This window comes from Brassica napus, chromosome C3 (genome assembly GCF_020379485.1).
Source record: "Brassica napus cultivar Da-Ae chromosome C3, Da-Ae, whole genome shotgun sequence".
Classification (NCBI taxonomy): Eukaryota; Viridiplantae; Streptophyta; class Magnoliopsida; order Brassicales; family Brassicaceae; genus Brassica; species Brassica napus.
Genome location: NC_063446.1, coordinates 36,625,350 through 36,650,734, shown reverse-complemented (window position 1 = coordinate 36,650,734; position 25,385 = coordinate 36,625,350). Strand labels below are relative to the sequence as shown.

Here is a 25,385-nt window from a genome sequence, read left to right as displayed (position 1 = left end):
TAATGTTTTTGTCAATATTTTAAATTCATATAATGTCACATTTTGAAATTCGTGAGGTAGATAAATATATATGACAAACAGTGTTTCAATGCACATAATTATTAAAGATAATTAAGAAATATTTTTTATGCCTAGAAAGAGTAAATAAAGTATATGGTAATGTAAAAATTACAATGGACCTCGGAGGAGACAATTTTTCAATGCAAAAAAAAAAAACAAAGTTTGAATATTCTTTGAAATCTAATAGAAATATTTTGAGTCATAAAAATATCTGGAAAATTAATTTCAAAATTACAAACTTCTTACTTTCAACTATTAATAGTTTATTTTGGTTATTTTACAAAAAGTTAGATAAATATAATGAGTTTTCATCTAAATTTGGACAAGATTTGATAAAAGAACCGAAACAAATTGGATCCGACTTATATCCAAAACTTTCAAGTATTTATAGGTATAAGATATTTGTAACCGAACTGATCCAGAACCAAAAGAAACAAATCTTGAACCAAATAAAAAATTACAAATATTTAGATGGATCCAAATATTTAAGACCGGAATGACTTAGACCCGATTCAAACCGATTCAAACCCAACTGGATATACGTATGCCGATACTTAGTTACACCTAGGCATGGGAAAATTTATCGGGAACCGAACCGAAAAACGAGGTTCGGTTCGGATTTGGATCCTATCAATTATACTAGTGGATCTTATATCTCTAAAACTGACCGAAACCGAACTGAGAACCGTATGGGTACCCAAATTTATATAATATAGTTTATATATTTATAAATATTAACTATATGTAATCTTAAAATAATAAAATATTTTAACAATATTATTTACAAGTCGAAATACCCAAAAAATCAAATTACTAGAATACTTTTTATCAAAAATATTTAAAAGTATCTGAATTATCCAAATTTTTATCTGAAAATAATTGATATTTAATCCGAAATCCTGTTTTTGACTTATAACCCAAATTTAACTTAAAAAACGAAACCGAAAAGGATCCAGAATTACTTGGTTATAAGCCGGCTCCCAACTTTGTTAACCAAACTGAATTGAAAACCAAAATAACCGTACCAAATCACTACAAGAAAACATCGTAATTCTGACAGACATTCTGACGGAAAATGAGATCCTCGGAATATTCCGACGAATTTTCGAGGAAATACCAAGGAAGGCATATTCCTCGGAAAACACCGACGAATATCCGAGGATATATTATAGCCGTTGGGGATTTTAACAATTCCGAGGAAATTCCGAGGAAAGAGCCGTTGCCGTCGGTATTCCGTCGGAATTTCCTCGGTACTGTCGGCAGCATTTCATCTATAAATACCCGCACCCCCCAACCTCTTCATTCACTCCATTTCTTCATCCTCTTACGAATTTGATTGAAAAAAGCATGTCTTCTTCAAATTATTATCGATCTTGGATCGATCGACCTCATTTGGATCCGAACACGAGATTGCTTACGGAAAAATACCAACAAGGTATAACCGAATTCATGGGGTTAGTTCAACGACAACCGGAAGCAGAAACGGGTATGTTAAGATGTCCTTGCTCTAATTGTAAAAATAGAAAGATTATTAAAGAGTGGGATGTTTGGACTCATCTATATTTGAATGAGTTTACACGAAGTTACAAAATTTGGTATCATCATGGAGAAACTGATTATGATAGTACTAGCGAACCTCAGCCTGCGATTAGGTTAGAAGAACCAATTAGAATGGATGTGGATTATGGTGTAGGTACTGAGCAGATGGTAAATGATCATTTTAGAGGAGAAGATTTACCCAATGCAGAAGCTATGAGATTTTATGATATGTTGGATGCTGGAAAGCAACCCTTGTACGAAGGTTGCAGAGATGGTCATTCAGCTTTATCATCTGCAACAAGACTGATGGGCATTAAAACAGATTATAATTTGGCTGAAGATTGTGTGGATGCGATTGCTGATTTTGTAAAAGGTATTCTACCTGAGGATAATGTAGCCTCTGGTTCATACTACGAGGTTCAGAAACTGGTAGCTGGTCTTGGTTTATCGTATCAGGTAATAGATGTATGCAGCGATAACTGCATGATTTATTGGAGGGCGGATGAAGAGCGGGTTACATGCAAATTTTGTGGAAAGGTTCGTTATAAAGATACGAGTGGAAGAGTTCCAGTGCCATTTAAAAGGATGTGGTATTTGCCTTTGATGGAAAGGTTGCAGAGGTTGTATCAGTCTGAACGCACAGCGCAACCAATGAGATGAAGCATTCAACAAATGGTGAGATTAGACATCCTTCGGATGCAAAAGCGTGGAAGCATTTCCAATCAAAATATCCCGACTTTGCGTACGAGAGAAGAAATGTCTACCTTGGATTATGTACTGATGGTTTCAGCCCGTTTGGCAAGAGTGGAAGACAATATTCTCTATGGGCAGTCATTCTTACACCATACAACTTACCGCCAAACTTGTGCTTGCGACGAGAGTTTTTGTTTCTCTCCATTTTCGTTCCCGGACCAGAGCATCCTAAGAGATCACTTGATGTGTTTCTTCAGCCACTAATATATGAGTTGCAACAACTATGGGCTCAAGGTGCTGAAACATACGATGTTTCATGTAACGAAAACTTTCAAATGTGTGCAGTACTTATGTGGACAATACGTGATTTTCCAGCATATGGTATGTTATCTGGATGGATAACGCATGGAAGGCTATCATGTCCATATTGTCAAGATGACACAAATGCTTTCCAACTAAAGAACGGAAGGAAAACGTGTTGGTTTGACTGTCACAGATGATTTCTACCACCTGATCATCCATACCGCAGGAGTAAGACTTCGTTTACGAAGAACAAACAGGTGTTTGATGGTCCACCTGAGGAAGTTAGTGGGAAAGATTCGTTGAAGCAGTTTAAGTATTTTGATGCAGAAAGGACGTCAGATGTAGGTGGACATGAAAACATTCGAGTCAGTGCGGTTGGAGAGCTACATAAATGGCACAAAAAGAGTATTTTCTGGGATCTGCCATACTGGAAGGATCATCTGCTGAGACATAATTTAGATGTCATGCATATTGAGAAGAACTTTTTTGACAATCTCATAAACACGATCCTTAACGTTCAAGGTAAAACAAAGGATAATTTGAAGTCAAGACTGGATTTAGTCGATATATGTGCTCGTTCAGAACTTCATGTTGATGAGAATGGTAGGGCTCCTTTTCCCATATACCAACTTGATGCAGAGGGAAAAGATGCTTTCTTTGATTGGATTTCAAACGATGTGGAATTTCCAGACAGTTACGCATCTAATTTGCGTAACTGTGTCGACAGAAAGGAAGGAAAGTTTATCGGCTTGAAGAGTCACGATTGCCATGTAATGATGCAGCCCCTCCTTCCGTTTGCCTTCAAGGAACTATTACCACAGAATGTTCATGAAGCAATTGCAGGGATTAGTGCCTTCTTCCGCGATTTATGCACGAGATCAGTGACTCTTGAAGGTATTGAAAATTTGAAGACTAACATAGCCGTGATTCAGTGCAACCTTGAGAAGATATTTCCTCCATCATTTTTTGATGTTATGGAGCATCTTGTTGTTCACCTGGCAAGAGAATTGGAACTTGGTGGTCTTGTGCAGTATAGATGGATGTATTTGTATGAGCGGTATATGTACCATTTGAAGAAGATGGTGAAAAATTATAGTAGGGTGGAAGGTTCTATAATCGCACAGATGATAAATTCAGAAACTTCAAACTTTGTCGAGTTCTACTTTCCAGCAGAAGTGCAGACCAAAAAAAGAAGACCTGCTCATGATGATTGATATTACGTGTATACGCACACCAATTAACCTAATGTGCACACTACCACAATCGAATGGTATGTCGATGTAGCACTTTAGGATCGAATTCACAGAGACCAACTATTAAACTTTATCTTTATGGGATCAATATGAAGCTAAAACAATATGGGGGTTTAAAGATTTGAGGGTTTCGTGAGAAACAAGTAACAAGATTAATTAAAGTATTCAGATAACTAAAATGGTAGCCTAGGGTGGTTTGATCGGGTGTTAAGCAAGTGTGAGTCAAACAATTATTCAAGTTTAATTAAGAGCAAGTCTAGAACTCGGATCACTCAAGTAGAACAGTCCACTGTCGTGGTACTGCTCCCTATGCTGATCGATCTTGATACCTAAACTCTCGTTTGGATCAAGATGCGACAGCAAGCAATAGAGGTCAAGTCCGATATGTTCACAAAACACTCTAACATCTACGTTCGCTGGTTAGGGATGCAATGCTCATTCAAGTTATGTCTAGCAACCTATAACACTTTTGATGAATAGATTAAACCTAGAATCAGACACTAAGTGGTTAACTTGATGCAAGCCTTAAGAACAACAGTGAATGAAGACAATCAATTTATAACTTATTTATGTCAAGCTCATGGATCTAACACCCTAACACCCTAGACTAAGCAAGCTGACTACTCAGCCATAGCTACAGAGAACACAGAGATAACAGATGAAGAAAACATGCTGAATCAATAAAATAAAAGAGATAGGGTTCAAGATTCTTCTCAAGAGTGTAGAGATCATTCTCCCTTTACAATAAGCAAATCCAACAATGGAGTTTTCGGGTCTGGTTCCTCTCTGTAAACTAGCGTAGCATGATAAAGAGAAATAGAAAATATGATATATCAAAGCCACAGGCGGCTGGGAGAGAAAATAGGGATAATTAGGGCAAATCCCGTAATGATTGTAGTTTCCTTAAAAATCTCTGCCGCTGGAACACTCACTCGGAACAGTCACTCGGGTTGCTCAGCTATCTGACTGTTCTGCGTGAAAACCACCAAATTGCATTATTTTCTGCCTCTTTTGTTCCAGCTGGTCCATCTCCCATCCAATGCAACTCCAGACCTGTAATGACTCCAAAAGGACTAGAAAGACTCGATAAAGACTTGAAAACCAATTTAAAAGCATATATACAAGATGTATAAAACACCATATATCAATTCCCCCAGACTTAGATCCTTGTTTGTCCTCAACTAATGTCAAGTATCAAGAACAGGGAGAAAGGTTTGAAAGTGTGAGAACTCTCCTATTCTCAGCAACCATACTTTAACCACGAATCTCTGAACCATACAAGCAGTAAAACTAGGACAACACACCCTTACCGGAACCCCACTGACTGCTGTTCAAAAATCGGCTCCATACTCTTCATCTCAAACCTGAAAAAGCAACACTATCGAGACAGAACTCCCTACATTCATTTAAGAGTAGCGTGAGCTTCTCATCACAGGCATCATTCAGGGTAGACGGTCTAGGTGTGGAACAGCTATTTAATGGTGGAGTTAAAAGTGTTTAGGGGTTACCATTTCATTGAAGAGGATGCAGGATATCACACAAAATGACAAGAGAGGATAGATCCATTGATGTCCACAGCCTCTACTCGTTTTTGCTCTATCTGGTGCGACTGTTCTGATGACGGAACATGCAACTGATTGTTCTGTGTTCCACTTTCCTTTTGGTACCCACTCCTTTACTTGATCTTTCCAGTGGCTCATATTTCTTTGATCTCATCCCCTTCTCCATCACCTTATTTTGGTTTTTTTTTTTTTTTTTTTTTTTTTTTTGAAGACTGATATGGTGATGTGACAAAGAAGGAGGTCATACATGATGGTTCTGAGTGCCACTGGTGGTTCTGATTTTGCAACCATCCTGGTTCTCCACCCCTGCTCTTGCGCAGTTCATTGGTTCTGGAGCGGTTGCTCTCTTAATCTGATTGTTCTCCTTTCTGCCATAATTTCTGGAGCAGTAACGAGTAGGAGGCTGCGTTGATCATTTCCTCTCCGACCTTTTGCACATATCTGCACATATGACACTGAAAAACAAATGCATGAAGGTGGAATAAAGGCTAAGGTGCAGGGTGGGAAGTAGCTAAAGATGAGCTAGCCACTCAGGATCAGCAAGATGGATAAAAAGGATAAGAAGTCCTGAGTGTGTTCTCGTTTCCCTGATCTAATGCCCATAACAAGAAGATTTCCAGTCAAGATTAGGTTCAAGTAAGGTGGAGTTAAGTCTGCCCAGTGTAACCTGATCGGCTGAGAACTTCTGGAGAATCAAGTGAGATATGTCACGGTGTTCCAGGTCCACATGTGTGTCTTTCGCCACTGCTAAGGTCACTGAATAAGATAACTAAAGCACAAGGTGGTCAGTGATCAACACAGAATAAGGTCCTAATTCCCACAAAGTTTTGACTGACTCAATAAAAACTGATTCAAATTGACCCAAAAGAAAAACAAAAGAAAGAAACGAGTTAGTAAACAACGAAAACCCTCCCCCAGACTTACTTCACAACGTCCCTGGTGTGAAAATAAATTAGAGAGAAGGAGAAAACAAGAATAAATATATATATATATTTTTTTTTGGGTTGAGATACTTACCTGAGTGGAGCAGGCGCTCCATGAAAATTCTGGGTGTTCTATCGTCAGATGATCGCCTGGAACAACCGCTCTTTTCAGGGGGTAGGTTGTTCCGTTTCTTCAACCCATAATTTTTGAAGTATCTCTAATTTTTTTTTTGCTTTTTGGCCTGAGACTCAATAAACTAAAACGAAAATAAGTAAACAAAAACAAAACCAAGTTATATTTACACTTACCAGTGGGTTGCCTCCCACCAAGCGCTTGGTTTAAGTCTCTAGCTTGACTTGGTGACTGGGGTCAGTCGGGTTGAGCATGAGGACTTGTTCCAAAACAAGCTCCACAATCAGACATGTTCAACTTCAAAACTCTGCTCAGCAACCCTTTCACAGCAGCTTCTCCTTTCTCTTTCAGCTCATGTGTGAGCATTACTCTGACTTTAGAGAAAGGTTTAAAGGTACCCTTGCACTTTACCTCATACTCAATGGATTTCTCATCACACAAGTGAGGTATCAAAGTCTTCATAGGATCACCCTTGACCCTTTTCTTCTGAACTTTCTGTTTCACCCTTGAATTCTCTCTGAATTTAGTAGGATCAGTGTTAGGATCTTCATCAGATAACAGCCTGCTCTCACCCTTACCAACATGCTCCTTCTCTGGAACAACCTTCAGCTTTTCTACATCAAACACTGAGATGCGAGAGGCGTGTGATGAGGAAGATCTGGTGGGTACATCCTTGTAGAAAACTTTCTTGTTGATGTTGGAGAAGCAGACTCTCTTGTTGGGCATATCGATGGTTGCTCCAACAGTAGCCATGAATGTCCTTCCAAATATCAAAGGCATCTCATGATCCTTGTTCATCTCAACAACTTGAAACTCAGCAGGAACAATGCATTCCCCTACTTGAACATGAAGGCTGCGGATGGTTCCATATGGGACTGCTATAGAAGAGTTTGCAAAGGTCAGGGTCAGCTGAGAGCGCTCAACATCAGCAATACCCAAATCGTCTACAATAGCCTTTGAGACGAGATTCACACAAGAACCAGAGTCACAAAGAGCATCTTTGAAGGTTGATCCTGCGATGGAACATGGGAAAACGAACTTTTTAGGATCATCAACCTTAGGCAATACCTTCAGTGCTGGTGTAAAACAGAGCTTTGGCATAGAGGATCGTGATCTCCTCTTGAGTCTCTCTACAGTTTCTTAAAAACTTGAGCAATGGACGAATCTGCAGAGCATCTTCAAATGCAAGTTCTTTAGGAAGCCTTCTCACCATCTTGCTAAAACCTATCAGCTGCTCTTCACTAATGGGATCCATCAGATGTCTAGGTGGAATTGGATAGGGAACCTTGGGAACATAGACTCGAGATGGTGGAGTCTAAGCAGGTTCGCTAGGAGCAGTCACTCCAGAGCTAGCAGACTGCTCTGCTCTCTCTTCTGCGCCTGGAGCAGTCTCAGCGAACGGCTGCTCTATTGCATTACAGTGCTCAGTCCTAGGATTTTTATCAGTTCTTTCAGGGAGCGTCTCTTGTTGCCTCTTGACACTCTCAACTGTTTGAGCAAGCTGAACATCGATCTTTCTTATATGGATCGCAAGATTGTCATACTTGTTATTCATCTCAGTGAACATGTTTCTCATCTTGGTGTCTATTTCCGTGGTTACCTGATTCAACGCCTTGGCCTGAACCTGCTGACCCTGCAACAGCTGTTGCATCATCATACCCAGACCCTTCATCTCATCTGGTTGACTGTTCCCGTTAGCTGGAACAGCTTGCTGATTGCTCTGCGGTTGTCGCTTGTTCTGGTTCTGAATATGCCCGGCCGTAGCTTGCTCCATGTTGAAGACGTGCCCTTGGTTGTTTTTCAGTAGCTGATCAACCTTGGCAGTCAGCTCATCTATTTTCTGGGTGTCAGAACTGTTCCCTTTCTTGGAGCAATCACTCTCCTCTTTCTTATTAGCTGAGCTAGCAGCCATGTTCTCAATTAGCTTAAACGCTCCATCAGTGGTTTGAGTCATGAAGTCTCCATTGGTCGCAGAGTTTAGAGCACCTTGGTATTTCCAGTCCACTCCATCATAGAAAATGTCCAGGAGGTAATCATCATCAAATCCATGGTGAGGACATTCTCTGCGATAGTCATTGAAGCGCTCCCATGTGTCGCAGAAAGGCTCATCAGTGAGCTGTCTGAAGAAGGTGATCTTGTTCCTCAATGCAGCTGTTCTCGCCTTAGAGTATAAATGGCTGAGGAACGCTGATCGGACCTGTTCCCATGAAGTGAGAGAGCCGGTAGGGAGAGAGTTCAACCACCGTGCAGCTTTTCCATCAAGAGAGAATGGGAATAACATGCACGTGAAGTAGTCAGGTGGAACACCATTCACGCGAGTGAAACTGCAGACTTTTTCGAAGCTCTCAATATGCTCCATTGGAATTTCTGTAGAGAGACCAGAGAACACCTTTCTCTGTACTAGACCGATCAAAGCAGGCTTGATCTCGAAGTCCTGCCTGGTGCAGAGTGGAGGAACAATGGCAGAGCGCGTAGTAGGGATGTTGCAAGGAATGTTTCTCTGCCCGATTGGAACAGTCTGCGCTTGTTGTTCCTGCCGCGCGAGAGCAGCCTGTTCAGCAGCATCCTGCTGAGCTTGGATGGTCTGCTGCATTTGTTGCATCTGCTGCTGCATGAGTGCCATAGCCGCAGTGAGATCATCCTGATTGGCGTGATCACCCATAGTGGTGTCGGTTTGCCTTGGATGTTGACGATTTGTTCTTTCTAACCTTGCTAGCTCCTGGTTGGTAAATGTAACTAACTCTCCTTGTGCGTTTCTCCGAGTATGTCTACTGGTAATGCACCTGAAAAATTAGCTGCAACAAAAAGGATAGAGCAAGTTAGAGGTCTTAGACTAAATAAATAACCGAAAAATAAAGGTAAAAAGATGGTCCCCGGCAACAGCGCCAAATTGATATTACGTGTATACGCACACCAATTAACCTAATGTGCACACTACCACAATCGAATGGTATGTCGATGTAGCACTTTAGGATCGAATCCACAGAGACCAACTATTACACTTTATCTTTATGGGATCAATATCAAGCTAAAACAATATGGGGGTTTAAAGATTTGAGGGTTTCGTGAGAAACAAGTAACAAGATTAATTAAAATATTCAGATAACTAAAATGCTAGCCTAGGGTGGTTTGATCGGGTGTTAAGCAAGTGTGAGCTAAACAATTATTCAAGTTTAATTAAGAGCAAGTCTAGAACTCAGATCACTCAAGTAGAACAGTCCACTGCCGTGGTACTGCTCCCTATGCTGATCGATCTTGACACCTAAACTCTCGTTTGGATCAAGATGCGACAGCAAGCAATAGAGGTCAAGTCCAATATATTCACAAAACACCCTAACATCTGCTTTCGCTGGTTAGGGATGCAATGCTCATTCAAGTTATACCTAGCAACCTATAACACTTTTGATGAATATATTAAACCTAGAATCAGGCACTAAGTGGTTAACTTGATGCAAGCCTTACGAACAACAGTGAATGAAGACAATCGATTTATAACTTATTTATGTCAAGCTCACGGATCTAACACCCTAGACTAAGCAAGCTGACTACTCAGCCATAGCTACAGAGAACACAGAGATAACAGATGAAGAAAACATGCTGAATCAATAAAATAAAAGAGATAGGGTTCAGGATTCTTCTCAAGAGTGTAGAGATCCTTCTCCCTTTATAATAAGCAAATCCAACAATGGAGTTTTCGGGTCTGGTTCCTCTCTGTAAACTAGCGTAGCATGATAAAGAGAAACAGAAAATATGATATATCAAAGCCACAGGCGGCTGGGAGAGAAAATAGGGATAATTAGGGCAAATCCCGTAATGATTGTAGTTTCCTTAAAAATCTCTGCCGCTGGAACACTCACTCGGAACAGTCACTCGGGTTGCTCCGCTATCTGACTGTTCTGCGTGAAAACCACCAAATTGCATTGTTTTCTGCCTCTTTTGTTCCAGCTAGTCCATCTCCCATCCAATGCAACTCCAGACCTGTAATGACTCCAAAAGGACTAGAAAGACTCGATAAAGACTTGAAAACCAATTTAAAAGCATATATACAAGATGTATAAAACACCATATATCAATGATAGAGGCGAATGGGCAACATATCATGTTACGGTTCCAGACATCTTCACAGATGTTGGACGACTTAGCGGAAAACCAAAGGACTGTCGACTTAGTGAGCAGGAGTGCAGTTTGCAAACATATTTGCTCACCAACTGTGAAGATGTTCTTCAATATGAGAGGTAAATAAATTAGCTTACAAATTTTTATTTTAACAAGTTGAAATTTGAATCTTAATTAATTATATTATTGTCAACATATGTACATGATTTTCATGGCAGAAAAGCGGTTCGAATATAGATACGCCACAGAGGAGGAACTTGAAGAACTGAAGCAGAGAGAATTTTCTGGATGGATGCTTACTTATGTGAGTGCTTTACACAAATTAAAATATTACTTATCTCATTTTTATACTAATTCATATATATTGATATAACATATATATGTGCTATTAATAGGTGTCTGCTGGTATGACAAGAGGTGAAACATTTGACGATTGGATACGCGAGATGGTGCGTGGAGCAGAGTATGTTGTGAAGCATATCCGAGATTTTGTACTCGAGGATATGCATTCACAACTCAAAAGAGGAGACTTTCGAGTAAGACTTATGATGATGGCGTTTGTTCTGCATCTGGAGATGATGTATACTACGGAAACATACGGGAGATTATGGAAATCAAGTATCCGAGCATGGTTGGATTGCACTGTACTGTTTTCTATTGTGATTGGTACGACAACACTCCAGATCGAGGTGTGAGAACAGATGCATTTGGTGTTACATCAGTACATTCGAGGCGAAAGTTGCAATATTATGATCTTTTCATTCTTGCTTCTCAGGCCGATCAGGTAATTAAATATACATATATCAATTATTCATAATGATTCATCATCATGTGTATTAATAACACTTATTTACAAATTAAATAATTTTTTAAATGTTACAGGTTTGTTATATCAAGTACCCCCGGGTTAGGAACAGAGATGATCCATGGGTCACTGTTACATCACTCAACCCGTGAGGCCGAGTTCAGGGAAGTTCTGAGCTGGAAGACCCACTACAACCAAGCACATCCGGTAACTTAAGTGCAGCAGAAGATTTAGCTGCAGTTGGCCTTGTAGTCGATTTAACCGACTTTAGATAGGAAGCCGTCGTTCATGTAGAGGTTGAACAAGAGATTGGAGAGTTTCACCAAGATCCAGATTCAGATTCATCTGGTGATAATGACTCAGAAACAGAGTAGCATCGCTTTTTTTTTTTAATATAAGAATACCGAGGAAATTCTGGGGGATAACAGGATTTAGGGATTTCCTCGGAATTTCCTCGAAATAGTCCGAGACTTTTCCGACGATTTAAGGCTTTTCTTTTAGGATTTCTGTTTCCTCGGAAAAGCCTCGAAATATTCCGAGGAAATTCCGAGGAAATCCAAGTGTTCCTCGGAATAGTTCGAGGAAATTCTGAGGAAGTAGGGTTTTTAAACCGAAAACAACGTTTTGCGGTTTGAATAACACTTATATAACCCTTATTAAGTGTCTTAGACTGATTATGAAGTCAAAAATTTGTTCCTTACCCTATAATAAACACTTTTCCGATTGTATGAACGAAATCCCCACAATATAAGAGAAACACTTATACACTTTAATGAACGGTAAAGGGAATACTTACAATTCGTTTTGAAATTTTGTTATTTCATAGTTTATGATCATCTATACAAAGATTCCTCAATGGTATGCATTGCATTTGTATAAGAAATGATATAGGGCAAAAAAAATTTGATGTTTTGAAACCCCAAACATGTGTTCCTCGGAATTTCCTCGGAATTTCCTCGGAATATTCCAAGAAAATTCCGAGGAACAATATAAACCAATAGAAATACATGCATATGATATTCTTTTTTCTCGAATTCATGAAATATCCGAGGAAATTCCGACGGATATTTTACTGTCCGTCGAAATTTCCTCGGAATATTTTCATTTAACCGGGCAAACCAGCCGCGAAATATTTCGCAAAAATTGAAATTGAAAATACCGAGGAAATTCCGACGGATAGTTTCCGTCGGACCCTAGGTTTTATAAAGACGAAACACTTCTTCTTCCCCATTTCTCTCTTCTTCCTCTCCGGCTCCTCTCTCTTCTCTCCCGACGATCTCTCCGGCGAATCCTCTCTAAACCTACACAAATCATGTAAGGACCCTATCCCACTCTCTTAGGTTATATTTGTTAGGTTTTTGTGTAGATTTGATGATTTTAGAAGTTTTTTGATAGATTTTTGTTAGGGTGATTGGTTAGGATTGTGATTTGGTTGAATAATAGGTTTAGAATTGTAATTTGGTTGGATAATTTGTTGTGTTGAATTAATTTAGAATTTTTTTATAAATTTTTTATTATTTTTGTATTTATAAAATCGATTTTTGTATATAAATTTGATTTTTGAATATAAATTCGATTTTTTTATTTTACAAAACGTTTTTTGTATATAAATTTGATTTTTTGGATTTTACAAAACCGTTTTTGTATATAAATTCGATTTTTGGATTTTACAAAATGTTTTTTGTATATAAATTCGATTTTTGGATTTATAAAAGATGATTTCATATTTATAAAAATATTTATATTTATTAAAACTAATTTTGTATTTATAAAACATTTTTTTTTATTTATAAACACTATTTTATTATTTTTGTATTTATAAAACTATTTTTAAATATGTTTTTCAATTAATATTTATTAAAACTATTTTTAAATATGTTTTTTAAATTTATATATTTATTATAACTAATTTTAAATATTTTTTCAATTAATATTTATTAAAACTATTATTAAATATGTTTTTTAATTTATATATTTATTATAACTAATTTTAAATATTTTTTCAATTAATATTTACTAAAACTATTTTTAAATATGTTTTTTTTAATTTACAGGTCTACTGGTGATCAGACCCGGTCTCGATCTCGTCGTGCCTCACCACGAGGTCATAGTGGTACGGGGAGCCACTCTCAGGGTTCGTCCAGCCACTCTCGGGGTCGAGCAGCAACTGTCGGGATTCTTCATTTCCCGCTCCGGTTTCTGCTCCCGCTGCTGCACCCCCTCCCGTTGCTGCACCCCCTCCCGCTCCTCCAGTCGTTCCAGAAGTGATGACTGTTGCCCAGTTGGTTCAACAGCCCGGTCGTGAGCATCTTCCCTATCTCACTCCGTGTCCAAATGGACAACGTCAAACATGGTAATTAAAAGTCTTTTTTTTCCTTTCATTAAAATTTGATTCATTATTAATAATTTATTTCTTATATTAGGTTCAACCGATCCGGGAACGGGATCAGCGCATGGATCACAATATGATGTACTCGAACCTCAGCAAGGGATATCCGACTTTCTCTCACTTCCCTGCCGAGGACCAGGAGATGTGGTTTCGTCAGTTTGCGGTAAGTATTCTAATTTTTTAACTTATATTCTTAATCTTTAATATAAAATTTCTACAAATTGTGTTTTTTTTCAGCAAGAGTTCACCTGGAATCCCGATCACACGAACTTTATCCATGACGCCTTCGTCCATAGAGTTATGGACAACTATGGGACGCAGATCTACGAGTGGAAGCAGAAAAGGCTCATCAACCAGGTTTTTTTAAATTTATTAAACAATTTTTTGAATTTATTAAACTATTTTAGGATTTATTAAACTATTTAATATTTTTTTTATTAAAAGGTCCCGAAGTCGATTAACAGCACGGGATTGGGAGGAGTTGTGTGTGCATTGGGATAAGGACGAGACGAAAGCTACCTCCGTGACCAACTCCGCCAACCGCAAGAGCGATCGTGGCGGGAAGGGCATGTACAAGCACAATTTGGGTGCCCAGACTATCGCCACTCTGGGGGATCGCTTGGTAAGTTCAATTTTTTTTTTTAATTATTTAAGTATTTTTATTTTATTTTTATGCATTTCTTCTAATTTCTAATGTTTGTTTAACTTTTGTTTTTTTCAAGGCGGATCAAAATGATGGCGAGCCGGTTGATGATTTCGTCCTAATGAAGACGGCGCATACCAACAAGCACACCAGGGAGATTGATGATGGTGTTGTGAGGGATGTGCTCAGCCTGATCGAAACTCAGAAGGTAGACGAAGAGACCCGTCTATCTCAGCTTCAAACCGACCTGGACGCCACTTCGACATCTTCGACCAACTTGTCCCGGATTCGAATCAACGAAATCGTTGAATCGGTATGTTCTTTATAAAAAAATTCAATTCATTTATTTTTTATTTTCATTTTATCATCTTTTCTATTATTTAAATTTGTTTATTTTCTATTTCAGTCGGTTCTAAAGAAGAAGGGACGTTTGGTCGGTTTGGGTCGTCGAGCCCGGTCGGTTCCTCCTTCTGCACCACAGACCTATGTTGATCCAGAAGTGCTGGACCAGTTGAAGGACAAAGATGACCGCATAGCTGCGTTGGAGCAAAAGATGGCGGACCAAGAGGCGGGATGGGAGGCAACGAGGAGGCAGAACGAGCAAATGATGGAGATGATGAGGAGGATGTACCCGAACGAGCAGTTCCCCTAGTTTCTTTTTTTTTTCAAAAACTCTGAATGTTTTATTTTGGTACGTACAACTTTGAATATTATCTAATATGTTTTCTATTTCAATTTTAATTTTATATTTTCGAATTTCAATTAAAAAAATAAATTTTTAATTTTTTTTAAAAAAATTATTTTTGGGAATATTCTGAGGAAGTGTATCCCTCGGGATATTCCGACAGATGCGCTTCCTTGGAATATTCCGACGGCAATGGTTCTCGGAATATTCCGACGGCTGTAGTTCCTCGGAATATTCCGACGGATACACTTTGTCGTCGAAATACCGGTGTTTTCTTGTAGTGAATTTTCTAAATACCCTAACGTATCCTAAATCTCTAGAACTGAATAACAGAAAGAACCCAGCCGGAACTGAAAAGCCCAGGGCTAGTTACATCCCTGAATGACATAAAATAGCATAGAGATACAAAAAAAAACAAATAGTTTTTTTTTTGAGAACCGAAAAGACAAATAGTTAGTCGTTGATCATATTCATATCTCCCCAAAATTTAGTAAAAAATTGAAGTACAAAAAAATAAAGAATAAAAATCATTCAAATTAAAACGAAACAAAGAATGAAAAGATATATATATATATCATTTGTAAGCCAAAAATAGGATAAAAAATTTCCCATTTCGTCAACCTTTGATATGCAAGTTCCTCATCTGAGCTTCAATATGATCTCCATTGTTCTGTGTCTCGAGATTCAGCCACGGATGTTGCAGGCATTGTTGAGCAGCAGGTCGTCTCTCAGGCGCAAAAGCAAGCATCGGGCAAAAAAAATCCGCAAACTCCCGCGCTTCTGCTTCAAGAAACTTGTATTTATCAGTCAGTAAACGTTCAAGCGGCCAATATTCAATCTCCTGATCCTCTTTAGGTCGCCATGTCTGTCAAAGTAGTCTTCTGATCTCGCACCTCCAGTGGCAATCTAATCAAATAAAAAAATATCAAAAAGACTATAACCTAACAACAAAGAGACTAAACTAAAGTGTTACCTTCCTAGGCATTTTCCCTAAGAGTTCCATCATAAGAGCGAGGTGGTCCTCGTCTTCTCCATAACCATTTCCATCTTTTGGAGCGAAGAGCTGGCGAGCTCGAAAGCCGTACAAGCAAAAGACCACATATCAGCAGAGAAAGAGTACCCTGACTGAAGTATAACTTCAGGAGCTCTGCACTGTTTTGTCTGTATCTCTTCCGCAAACTTTGTAATCAGCCCAACAACCATTCCCAAAGTCCACAATTTTGCATCTCAAATCAATCCAATCTAAACTTCTCCGGCGTTTCGCTTAAACCCACTATCGAAACCCTCCTTCCCGATATTTTTAGCAACCGCTCTCCTCGCCCTCCTCTTCAACTTCTTCTCTATCAGATTCATGGTTGTTGCTGCACCGTTCTGGTTCCCCTCGGGCTTCTCTAGTAACGGCGTCAGTCCGGATCGGATGGGATCCTTGGCGGTGTCGATGGTGGTGCGGAGGAGAATGTTTTCGGGTTTTAAGTCGGTGTGGATCATTCCGAGCTCGCGGTGCAAGTAATCTAGACCGGTGAGTACGCATTTGCAAATCTCCCGGACTTTAATCAGCTCCATGGCTTTGTAACGGTTGTATCTGATCAAACGGAGCAGGCTGTCGCTGAGAAACTCGAGCACCATGCACAAGTGCTGCCCGTTGGGGCCTGCGTGTTTGAAGTCGTCGATGAGACGGACGACGCATTTGGTGTTTGCGGGGTCCCCGTCGGCAGCGGCTTGGAGAAGTTCGATCTCGTGAAGTGCAGCTTGGACTAATTGTTGGGCGCTCTTCTGAATCTTCAAAGCTACATAATTCTGCAGACAACACACAGAGTTACTACACAAATAAGCCAAATGTTTGCAGAATAGAAAAAAATTGAGAAACAATTTTTAATGGAAACAAGAGCCCAAAAAGAGGATCCCTATGTGAAAGAGCCAGAGCAGGTCATGGGCAAAGGGAATGTTTCATTCCAAAATTTTCAGAGGAATTAGATTCCTAAATTTGTAAAAAAAAAGATTTTGTTGAAACTTTTACTAAATCTCCCATAGGCCTAAAATTTCATGGCCCGCCCTTGAACCCTGATAGAGGTTAAACGTGAGTTTAAGCTCTATGATCTATTCAATGTTCGTAAAACGTGGAATCGAAGTTTACCTGTGGAAGATCTCGAAAGAAAACGATTTTTAAATGCAGTAAACTAAACACTACAAGAAAATGTCAAATAAATAGCCCCGGAAAAACGCTATTACATCATAGTATAGCGTTATGGTGAACGTTGTGTCTGCCCCCGCAATATTTTCTTCGGCACTTTATATAGCGTTTTTCCGTATGCAATTTTAAGTTTATTTCGATAGCGGTTATTTGTTATGCAATTGTAATATTTATAATAGCGTATTATATTTGCTATTGGTGTTATAAACATAGCACTATTTTGATGTTATTGTTAGTTTTAATATAGTGATTTCTCTTTTGTTGTTGTTTATGTAATTTTAGCTGGGTTTTGTTTTATAATTGGAATCAACGTATGAGTTGTCCTTATTAGCTCTACCATATTTTTGATCAATAGAGAAACATAATGTCATAAACCAAACATTATGTCTCGAATACATAAGTTCTAATAGCCAAACCATCAAGTCTCACACAACCAAATCACAAACAAAGTATTCAACTAGCCAAACAAGTTCTACTACCCAAGACAATCCAATATAAGACACTGGTTCACATATAAACAATCTTGTCATTAGGCCAAGCGATTGTAGAACCTAATGCATCAGCAACAATCTGGAATTCTGAGGTTGGTCTCCATACACGGGCGTCGTCAATCTTACATACCTTGCTGGCGTTTGGACCCAATGGAACAAAATGGACTTTGTCTTCTGGATTGTCAGATCGAACTTTTCCTTCTGCAACCGTTTGACCTGATCCAAAGCAGTCTAAGAGTTAGCAGTTCTTCTTAGGAGAGACACTTGTACATGAGCTGTTAGCTACACTCTACAAGTGAAAAATAAAGATCATCATTTTAAGAAAACAATAGATGAATGTGAAAGTTAAATAATTATGTGTAGAGTTTTACCTTAGGTGATGAATTTTTAGAAGATGAAACTTTAGATGGTACTGCTCCTTTAGCAACCGATGGTACCTTAGATGATGAATCTTTTGTTGGTCTTGCTCCTTCACACAATAGAACCTTAGAAACCGGCCATGCTACGTATGCAAACAGTGCATTGCCAATCACTTTTATGTCTTCATTTGGTCTCCACAGATAAGCCTCTTTGTTAATCACTTTGTCAATCTTAACTTTTGCAGCATTCAGACCCAAATGAATATTATTGACACTCTCTGTTGGATCAGTCGAAACCATATATCCCTCAGCAATCACTTCAGCATCATTAGTCCAAGCATTAATTTGGATTCTATCTTCCAATGCATTTGTAGCCTAAGTAGTCATTCAAAAACATAATATACGGATCACCTAGTAAATAACCTTTCTAATGATATAATTTTTTTAATACACTGAATAAATGACTAGTAATCTTACCGAGGAACCAGCAGTCTTGTTTGAAGTTGGAGAATCCATACTGTCGAGAATGAGCTTATCGAATGGCCATGCAATTTTGGTTTCCATAGCGTCTCCAAGTAAGGTGATAGCTGTTGTAGGCCTCCATACATATGCTTTCTTATGAACTACTAAGTTAACAAGTACAGCTGCTGCATTAGGTCCAAGTGGAATACCGCCAATCTTGTAAGCCGGTTCAACAAAGCATAGATCTCCTTCACCGACAAATCATCTTCGGAATACCAATCAAGTAGCTGACACCTAAGTGATCTTTTGCTTGTACCAGTGTTGCCGGATTGTGAACGATCATCCTGATCTTTCTGAGAACATAGAAAACAATTAATATTCGGCTGAGAGAGGATATTATAAGCACATTACCTTATTCACTTACACTTACACTTTTTTCTTTAGCTAAGTCACGAACCAAGTGTTTTAGATCTTCAACCTCAGTGACCAATGCTGCTTGCTTAGCTTCAAGCTTCTGCACATGTGCATCTCGAGCCTGTATGAAAGCTAGCTTGGTAGCAGTAATCCCTCTTCCCATTCCTCTGACTCTTCCATCCTTGTCTTTACCTAGAACCTGACTCACAGCATCTTCTTTAACACTAATAGTGGAGTTTGATCCCATCTCACTATCAATTTTTTTAATTTGTTCCTGATCGATATCAAATTTTAATGGGTATCAATATAGATAATCAAGTATAACGGAAAAAGGTTTGATAACTTCTTACAATTTTTTGTTCAAACTCTGGTCTTACGGCTTTTCCATCTGCATAGCTATCCAGATCTTGCTTCTAGTAATCTTACTCGGGTCAGATGCCTTTTTTGTCTACAAGTAGCAAAGAAAGTAAGGTATAAAGAGAACTTAACTCACCAATACACTAAATCACATAAACATACCATTTCATCAGCAAGGCGACCCATTCCTTTCCGACTGGTAGTGTGTGGAATCTGACGCATCCGCATATCTCTGAATTGGTCACTTTGTTCCTACAATCACATTCCAATTATAAATATAGCAAACCTTTAATTTAACGGAAAGATTTAAAATAAACCACCTTGAAAGAGTGTTCTGTCCTACTCTTCACCCACTTTATCCAAACAGCTTCATTGTGAATGTTGCTTGGTTTTAAGGATCGTAGAGTTTCTGTATTCATTGAAGAACGCAGTTTCTTAACTAGCCTTGACTTAGAAGCTCTAAAAACGCAACCCATTTGCTGGAAGACAGACGTCTTTTCCCAATCTTCTGTCAAATTGAACCTCGCCTACAATAATTTCCTACGTTATCATATAAAAATAAAGAAATATGAAGTTTTTACGAAGTAAAAATAAAGAAATTATACCTGCACCTCCTCCTACATTGTATCTTTGGTCTGCTCATCGATGTGCCTTCAATCGTCCACAAGAACTGGTACATATTCTCTCACAAGAGGTTCAAGGAAAGAAGACAGTGTAACTGAGCCTTTCCCAACAGGTTCACCAAATCTGTTAAATTCAACTTCCATCTTCTCCTCATGCCTTTTAGCCACTTTTTCATCTTTGTTGGTCCTCTAGTTCTCCTCTTCTTGTTCTTTGACTGGTATGTTAGACATTCTTCTTGTTCTTTTTCGACTTCTGGTTCTGATTCTGCTTCTTCCACTGTATTTTCTTTGTCTTTTTCTAATACTGCTTCTTCAACTTCCTCATAATCGTTTTCTTCATCTTCTTTCTCAAGCTCATCCTCAGGGTCTTGAACATACCTCCAAGCATCAGGGTCTTCATCATGAACATCCTCAGGCTCTTCATTACGAACATCCACAGGCTCTTCATCATGCACTTCCTCAGGTAGCCTTACTTCAGCAGGTGATGGATTTTTCCTTTTATGGTTGACTTTTTGATTAACCAGCTGACGCAAGCTTCCTTGAGCAACAGTATGTTTTTTTCTGTCCTCTGATAGAAGTTGTCCCCTCAATGGGAGTAGCGTCAAGGCTTTTTGACGATTGCTGCATCTTGGAATGATTTGGGTGCCTTTCTTAGTCATGACTCTGAAAATAAACAGAAGAGAGATTTATTATAATCAGATACTAATCCTAGCTCTAGTAATCCTAACACTACTAATCTGCTACTACTAATCTGCTACTACTAATCCTAACTCTACTAAACCATTATGTAGATTCCTTCGCAGTCATCCCTAACACAGAAACTCTCATCATCAGAAGACTGATTCTCCAAATCTTCACTGTGCTGAAGCGATGATACCGGTGCAACAAACTCTGCTTCTGTCTCCAACTCATGGTATCTCCTTGGTGGCTCTTTCATAACAACATACCAAGGTGATGATTCATCGTCTCTGGAATAGAACACTTATTTTGCTTGAGACGGCATAATATAGGGATCTTGGCGAAATGCAGACTGATTTACATATAGGTTCACAAGCGTAAAGCCCTCTTCTTCTTTCACACCATGCCTTTGTTGGCCCACTTACACTTGAAGAGTGGAACCTGGAACATGTGATAATCCAGCAATATTATCTCTGGTATGACTCCGTAGTACGCAACAATGTCTGCCTTCTGATTAGTATCTCAAGCACTGGAACGACACATGGTGAAAGCTTCATAAGACACTCCACTGTTCTGAGTCGTTCTCTGTACATCATCGGTATGAAATCGATGCCCATTAACGATATATCCCTTGTACGTTTGTGCTTCAGCTCTTGGTCCAAAAGCTAGCCACTTTAGCTTCTTCGAATGATCTTTTGAGTTACTTGGGATCTAGTGACAAAGAAAGAGAGAAAAAAAGAACTAGCTTCAAATAAAGTATTAGGTAATATAAACCATAAGATATGTATTTGTAACTGATCATATACATTTTCTTTAACCCACTGTGTAAACCTTTCCCCATGATTTTTCCACAAATAAGTTTCATTTCTTCTACACCGCACATCTTTATCTTGTAATTCTTCCAAGTGCATACTGTACTTAATGTCCAAACGTCAAACATGGATAAAACATATAGAAAATACAAGTTTCAAAGGTGGTGATACTTACTCAACATATGGAGTGAACATTTATGTGTTCATCAGAACATATCGATGTGCTATCTCCCGCTCTTTCTCAGTTAGTGTAACTGCTTTAGCCTTGTGAAATGGACGACCTTCAAGGATGTCGTCACATGGTTCAAGATCTTCGTTACGGTTTGCATTTTCGCATGCTGGTACAGAGGTCTTAAGAAACTCCAAACAGAAGGCCATGCATTCTCCTGCCATGTATCCCTCAGCCATACAGGCTTCTGGTCTAGCATAGTTTTTAACAAATGATTTGAGTGTCTTCATATACCTACATCTAAAACAGACACCATATTAGGCACAATAAGCTTTCATTTAACAAAAAAAAAGAGTTAAATAAACAAAAATCAGTACCTCTCAAACGGATACATCCATCTAAAGTGAACCGGACCACCTAAACGTGCCTCCCTTGCAAGATGAAGAGGAAGGTAGAACATGATATCAAACAAGGCTGGAGAAAAGAACCTCTCCAATTGGCACAATGTCTCGACAACCTCATTCTCCAAAGATACAAGCTTCTCCGGGTCAATCACACGCTGACATAATTGATTGAAGAAGTTGCATATTCTATTCACTGTAATCCGAGGCCCAGTTGGAATCATTCCTCTCAAAGCCACAGGTAACAGGTTTTGTAGCAACACATGGTGATCATGAGACTTTAAGCCACCAACGGTAGGAGGATCAACTGAAACACAGTTGGAGATATTCGCACATTAACCATCTGGTCCCCTGAACTCAGCCAATCTCTTGCAGAACTTCTTTTTCTCTGTCTTCGATAGCCAATAAGCAGCATGTGGTAAGTAGTTTCTCTTCCCACGTACTTGCGCGTGTAAGTTTTTCTGAATCCCAATATCTTCCAAATCATGGTGTGCCTTCAAGCCATCTTTTGATTTAGCACTTTGCATGAGGAGGGACAATATGGCATCAGACACGTTCTTCTCAACGTGCATTACATCGATGTTGTGACGTACATGCAGATCCTAAGACATGAAAACAATAAACTAAGTTAGACAATGAGTTAAAAAGTAAAAAAATTAAAGATCAGAGAGTATTCTAACCTTCCAGTAAGTTAGATCGAAGAAAATAGACCGCTTATTCCACCTCCATCGATCACTTTCTTCATCAAATTCCTCTTCTGAAAGCTCTTCACCATCGACCAAACCAGATCTATTTCTTTTTCCTTTCTTATCTAAAGGTCGACCAAAATCATTTCTAAAGTCTTTCAGCTGCTCAAATATCTCAGCCCCTGATTGAATTCTCGGTACTGTCCCTTCTTCTAAGGTGTTATCAAACTAACTCCGTCTGCGTCTGTAAGGATGACCAGGTCTGAGTCTTCTTCCATTGCACATGTAGACATGTTTTCTACTAAACTTCAGCCACCTAAAAGGTGTATCCTTGCCACAAACAATACATGCTTGTTTACCATTGACTTTACAGCCTGCCAACGTCCCCAAACCAGGATAATCACTGATAGTCCACATCAACATAGCTCTGAGATTAAAATTTTCCTTGGAAAATGAGTCATAAACCTCCATACCTTCACTCCATAAATCCTGTAGATCTTCTATCAACGGTTGAAGATAGACGTCGATGTTGTTGCTCGGTGCTGTTGGTCCAGGGATCAACAGAGTGAGCATAACATTCTCTGCCTTCATACACAATGTAGGTGGCATGTTGTAGTTGACTAGCAGGACTGGCCATGTACTGTACTTCGTGCTCTGGTTTGAAAATGGGTTCATCCCATCAGTAGACAGACCAAGTCGAAGATTTCTCGGGTCAGACTCAAACTCTGGCCATTTTGCATTAACCTGAGACCAAGTTATTGAGTCCACTGGGTGCCGCATTGTCCCATCTTCTGAAGCATTACTGAAATGCCAACGCAGATCCTCGGCCATCCTTGTTGATCTATACATCCTTCTGAATCTGTCCTTTATCGGGAAGTATCTAAGAACATTAGCAGGAATCCCTTTCTTTTCCTCTTTCGTGTGCTTGTCTACTTCCCATCTAGAAGCTTTACATCGAGGGCAGCTTGTCAAATCTTTATACTGCTTCCGGTATAAGATGCAGTCATTCTTGCATGCATGAATTTTCTCATAGCCAAACCCGAATATCTTCAAGTAGTTCTTCATCGCCTCTGTTGATGTTGGAAGCACGTTATCTTCCGGTAGCATGTCGTGAACTATGTTCAGAAGCTGATCAAAATAGTTCTCTGACATTCCGCTCTTCACTTTTATTTTGTAAAGCCCCATGATAGCAGACACTTTGGTGTAGTTAGGACATGCGTTGTAGAGAGGAGTTTCAGCATCTTCCAACTTCTTCATAAACTCTTTGTCTGCTTCTTCTTCAATACCATCATTCTGATCTGGCGTGTCACTCCGGGGATCTAAATTGTCATCACCATCGAAGAAAGTAGCTCTAAACAACTCATAAGCTTCACATTCAGAAGTCTGTTCATCACATGTCTTCAATTCCCTTATCTCCCCGTGCTTATTTGAACATTTATTTCTCTTGTACTTCTGATCCATTCCTTTAATAACCAGATGATCCAAGACTGTGGCTACTGATTCATGGCACAGATTTCGGCATTGGAAACAAGGACAAAACATCTTTGCGGGATTACCCAACCTCTTTGCTGACCCATAAACAAAATTCGTTGCTCCTTGCTCATACTCAAGGCTAGTCCTATAAAGCAGAAAACATTTGAAAATTCAATCATAATTAACTCAGTTGTAAGTAACAGAGTTAATGATAATTACATATAAAACCATACGTTGGAAGCCAAACCCAAGACTTATCCACGTCACAGCACCACCACAGCTCCAAGCTCAAAGGGTTTTGCAAACATGTGTGATAATGAACATAAGCCCAAATACACTAAGACTTTAGAGACACATACGAGAGAAGAGAAGGAGTATCTGCAAAGTACCTTTACGTAGCAAATATCTTGTAAAAGATAATCCGCAAAAGAAAGCAAAATCGATTAAAGTTAGTCAAAACTAAATCACTTAACACTACAATCTGTATGTGAAATTACAAATACCTCAGCTTGAACCCACCACCAAAAGTTGTCTGTGAAACCTGTTTTAAAAGCCTTAATTAGTCAACAGAAACATTGAAACCCCTTTCTCAAATAAAAACCCTACAACTATACATACCTCAGCTTCCGAGATAGATCTTGAGCTGCCGATGATTCTCTGTAAAAATTCCCAAAATTGGTCAAAAATCCTAAATAATTAACATTTTGAAACCCTAGATCCATATAATTATCGATTACACCGAAAAATCAAACCTTCAATCGAATTCCGAAGACTCTAGAACCCCACGGGTTTTGAATTCAGATCTGGTTCGCGGAGAAACTTTATCGAAGAAGAAATCTACTAGCTTTTGAGATCGAGAGGAGACGAGAGAATTCAATTGAGTCAGCCGAGATTTTCCCGAAACAAAGAGATGTGAAAAAAGGAGTGAGAGGGAAGAGACGAAAACGATGAAAACGATGAAATTTTCTAAGTACTTTAACCAGGACAATGAAATAATTTTCCGCCTAAACCATACATAGAGTTTGAAGATTACCAAAGCTATATAAAATAAAAAGCGTTACACAACTTAGACTCTGAAAAATATAACATAGCATGCGTAAAAAAAACGCTATCTTAAAAAAAGGGTTAGGTCAACGATAGCATTATAGGCTAAAACGCTAACTTA

At 38.9% G+C, this 25,385-nt stretch overlaps 1 protein-coding gene and 1 non-coding gene across 2 annotated transcripts; one reads left to right on the top strand and one right to left on the bottom strand.

The window, feature by feature from the left end:
• The first annotated feature begins 8,508 nt into the window (after positions 1 to 8,508).
• Positions 8,509 to 8,615, top strand: LOC125584803. The gene has a single exon (XR_007321711.1). It is a non-coding gene; the product is annotated as a small nucleolar RNA R71 (small nucleolar RNA).
• Positions 8,616 to 20,776: 12,161 nt separating this feature from the next.
• On the bottom strand, positions 20,777 to 24,942 carry LOC125583049. Its single transcript, XM_048749593.1, has 10 exons — positions 24,922 to 24,942; positions 24,839 to 24,877; positions 24,724 to 24,761; positions 22,981 to 24,365; positions 22,742 to 22,872; positions 22,402 to 22,663; positions 22,038 to 22,368; positions 21,705 to 21,954; positions 21,317 to 21,390; positions 20,777 to 20,969 (listed from the first exon to the last, which is right to left on the bottom strand). The coding sequence occupies exons 1-10, from the start codon at positions 24,940 to 24,942 to the stop codon at positions 20,777 to 20,779; spliced, it is 2,724 nt and encodes a 907-aa protein (XP_048605550.1).
• Between the last annotated feature and the right edge of the window lie 443 nt (positions 24,943 to 25,385).

What these genes read in the sequence shown, in the direction of transcription:
- LOC125583049 (XM_048749593.1), bottom strand. Translation starts at nt 24,942, where the DNA reads ATGGATCTAGGGTTTCAAAAT. An exon ending in GATCTATCTCGGAAGCTGAG is followed by an intron (nt 24,762 to 24,838) that starts GTATGTATAGTT and finishes CTTTTAAAACAG; the next exon opens with GTTTCACAGACAACTTTTGG. An exon ending in TGGATGTATCCGTTTGAGAG is followed by an intron (nt 21,955 to 22,037) that starts GTACTGATTTTT and finishes TTTTAGATGTAG; the next exon opens with GTATATGAAGACACTCAAAT.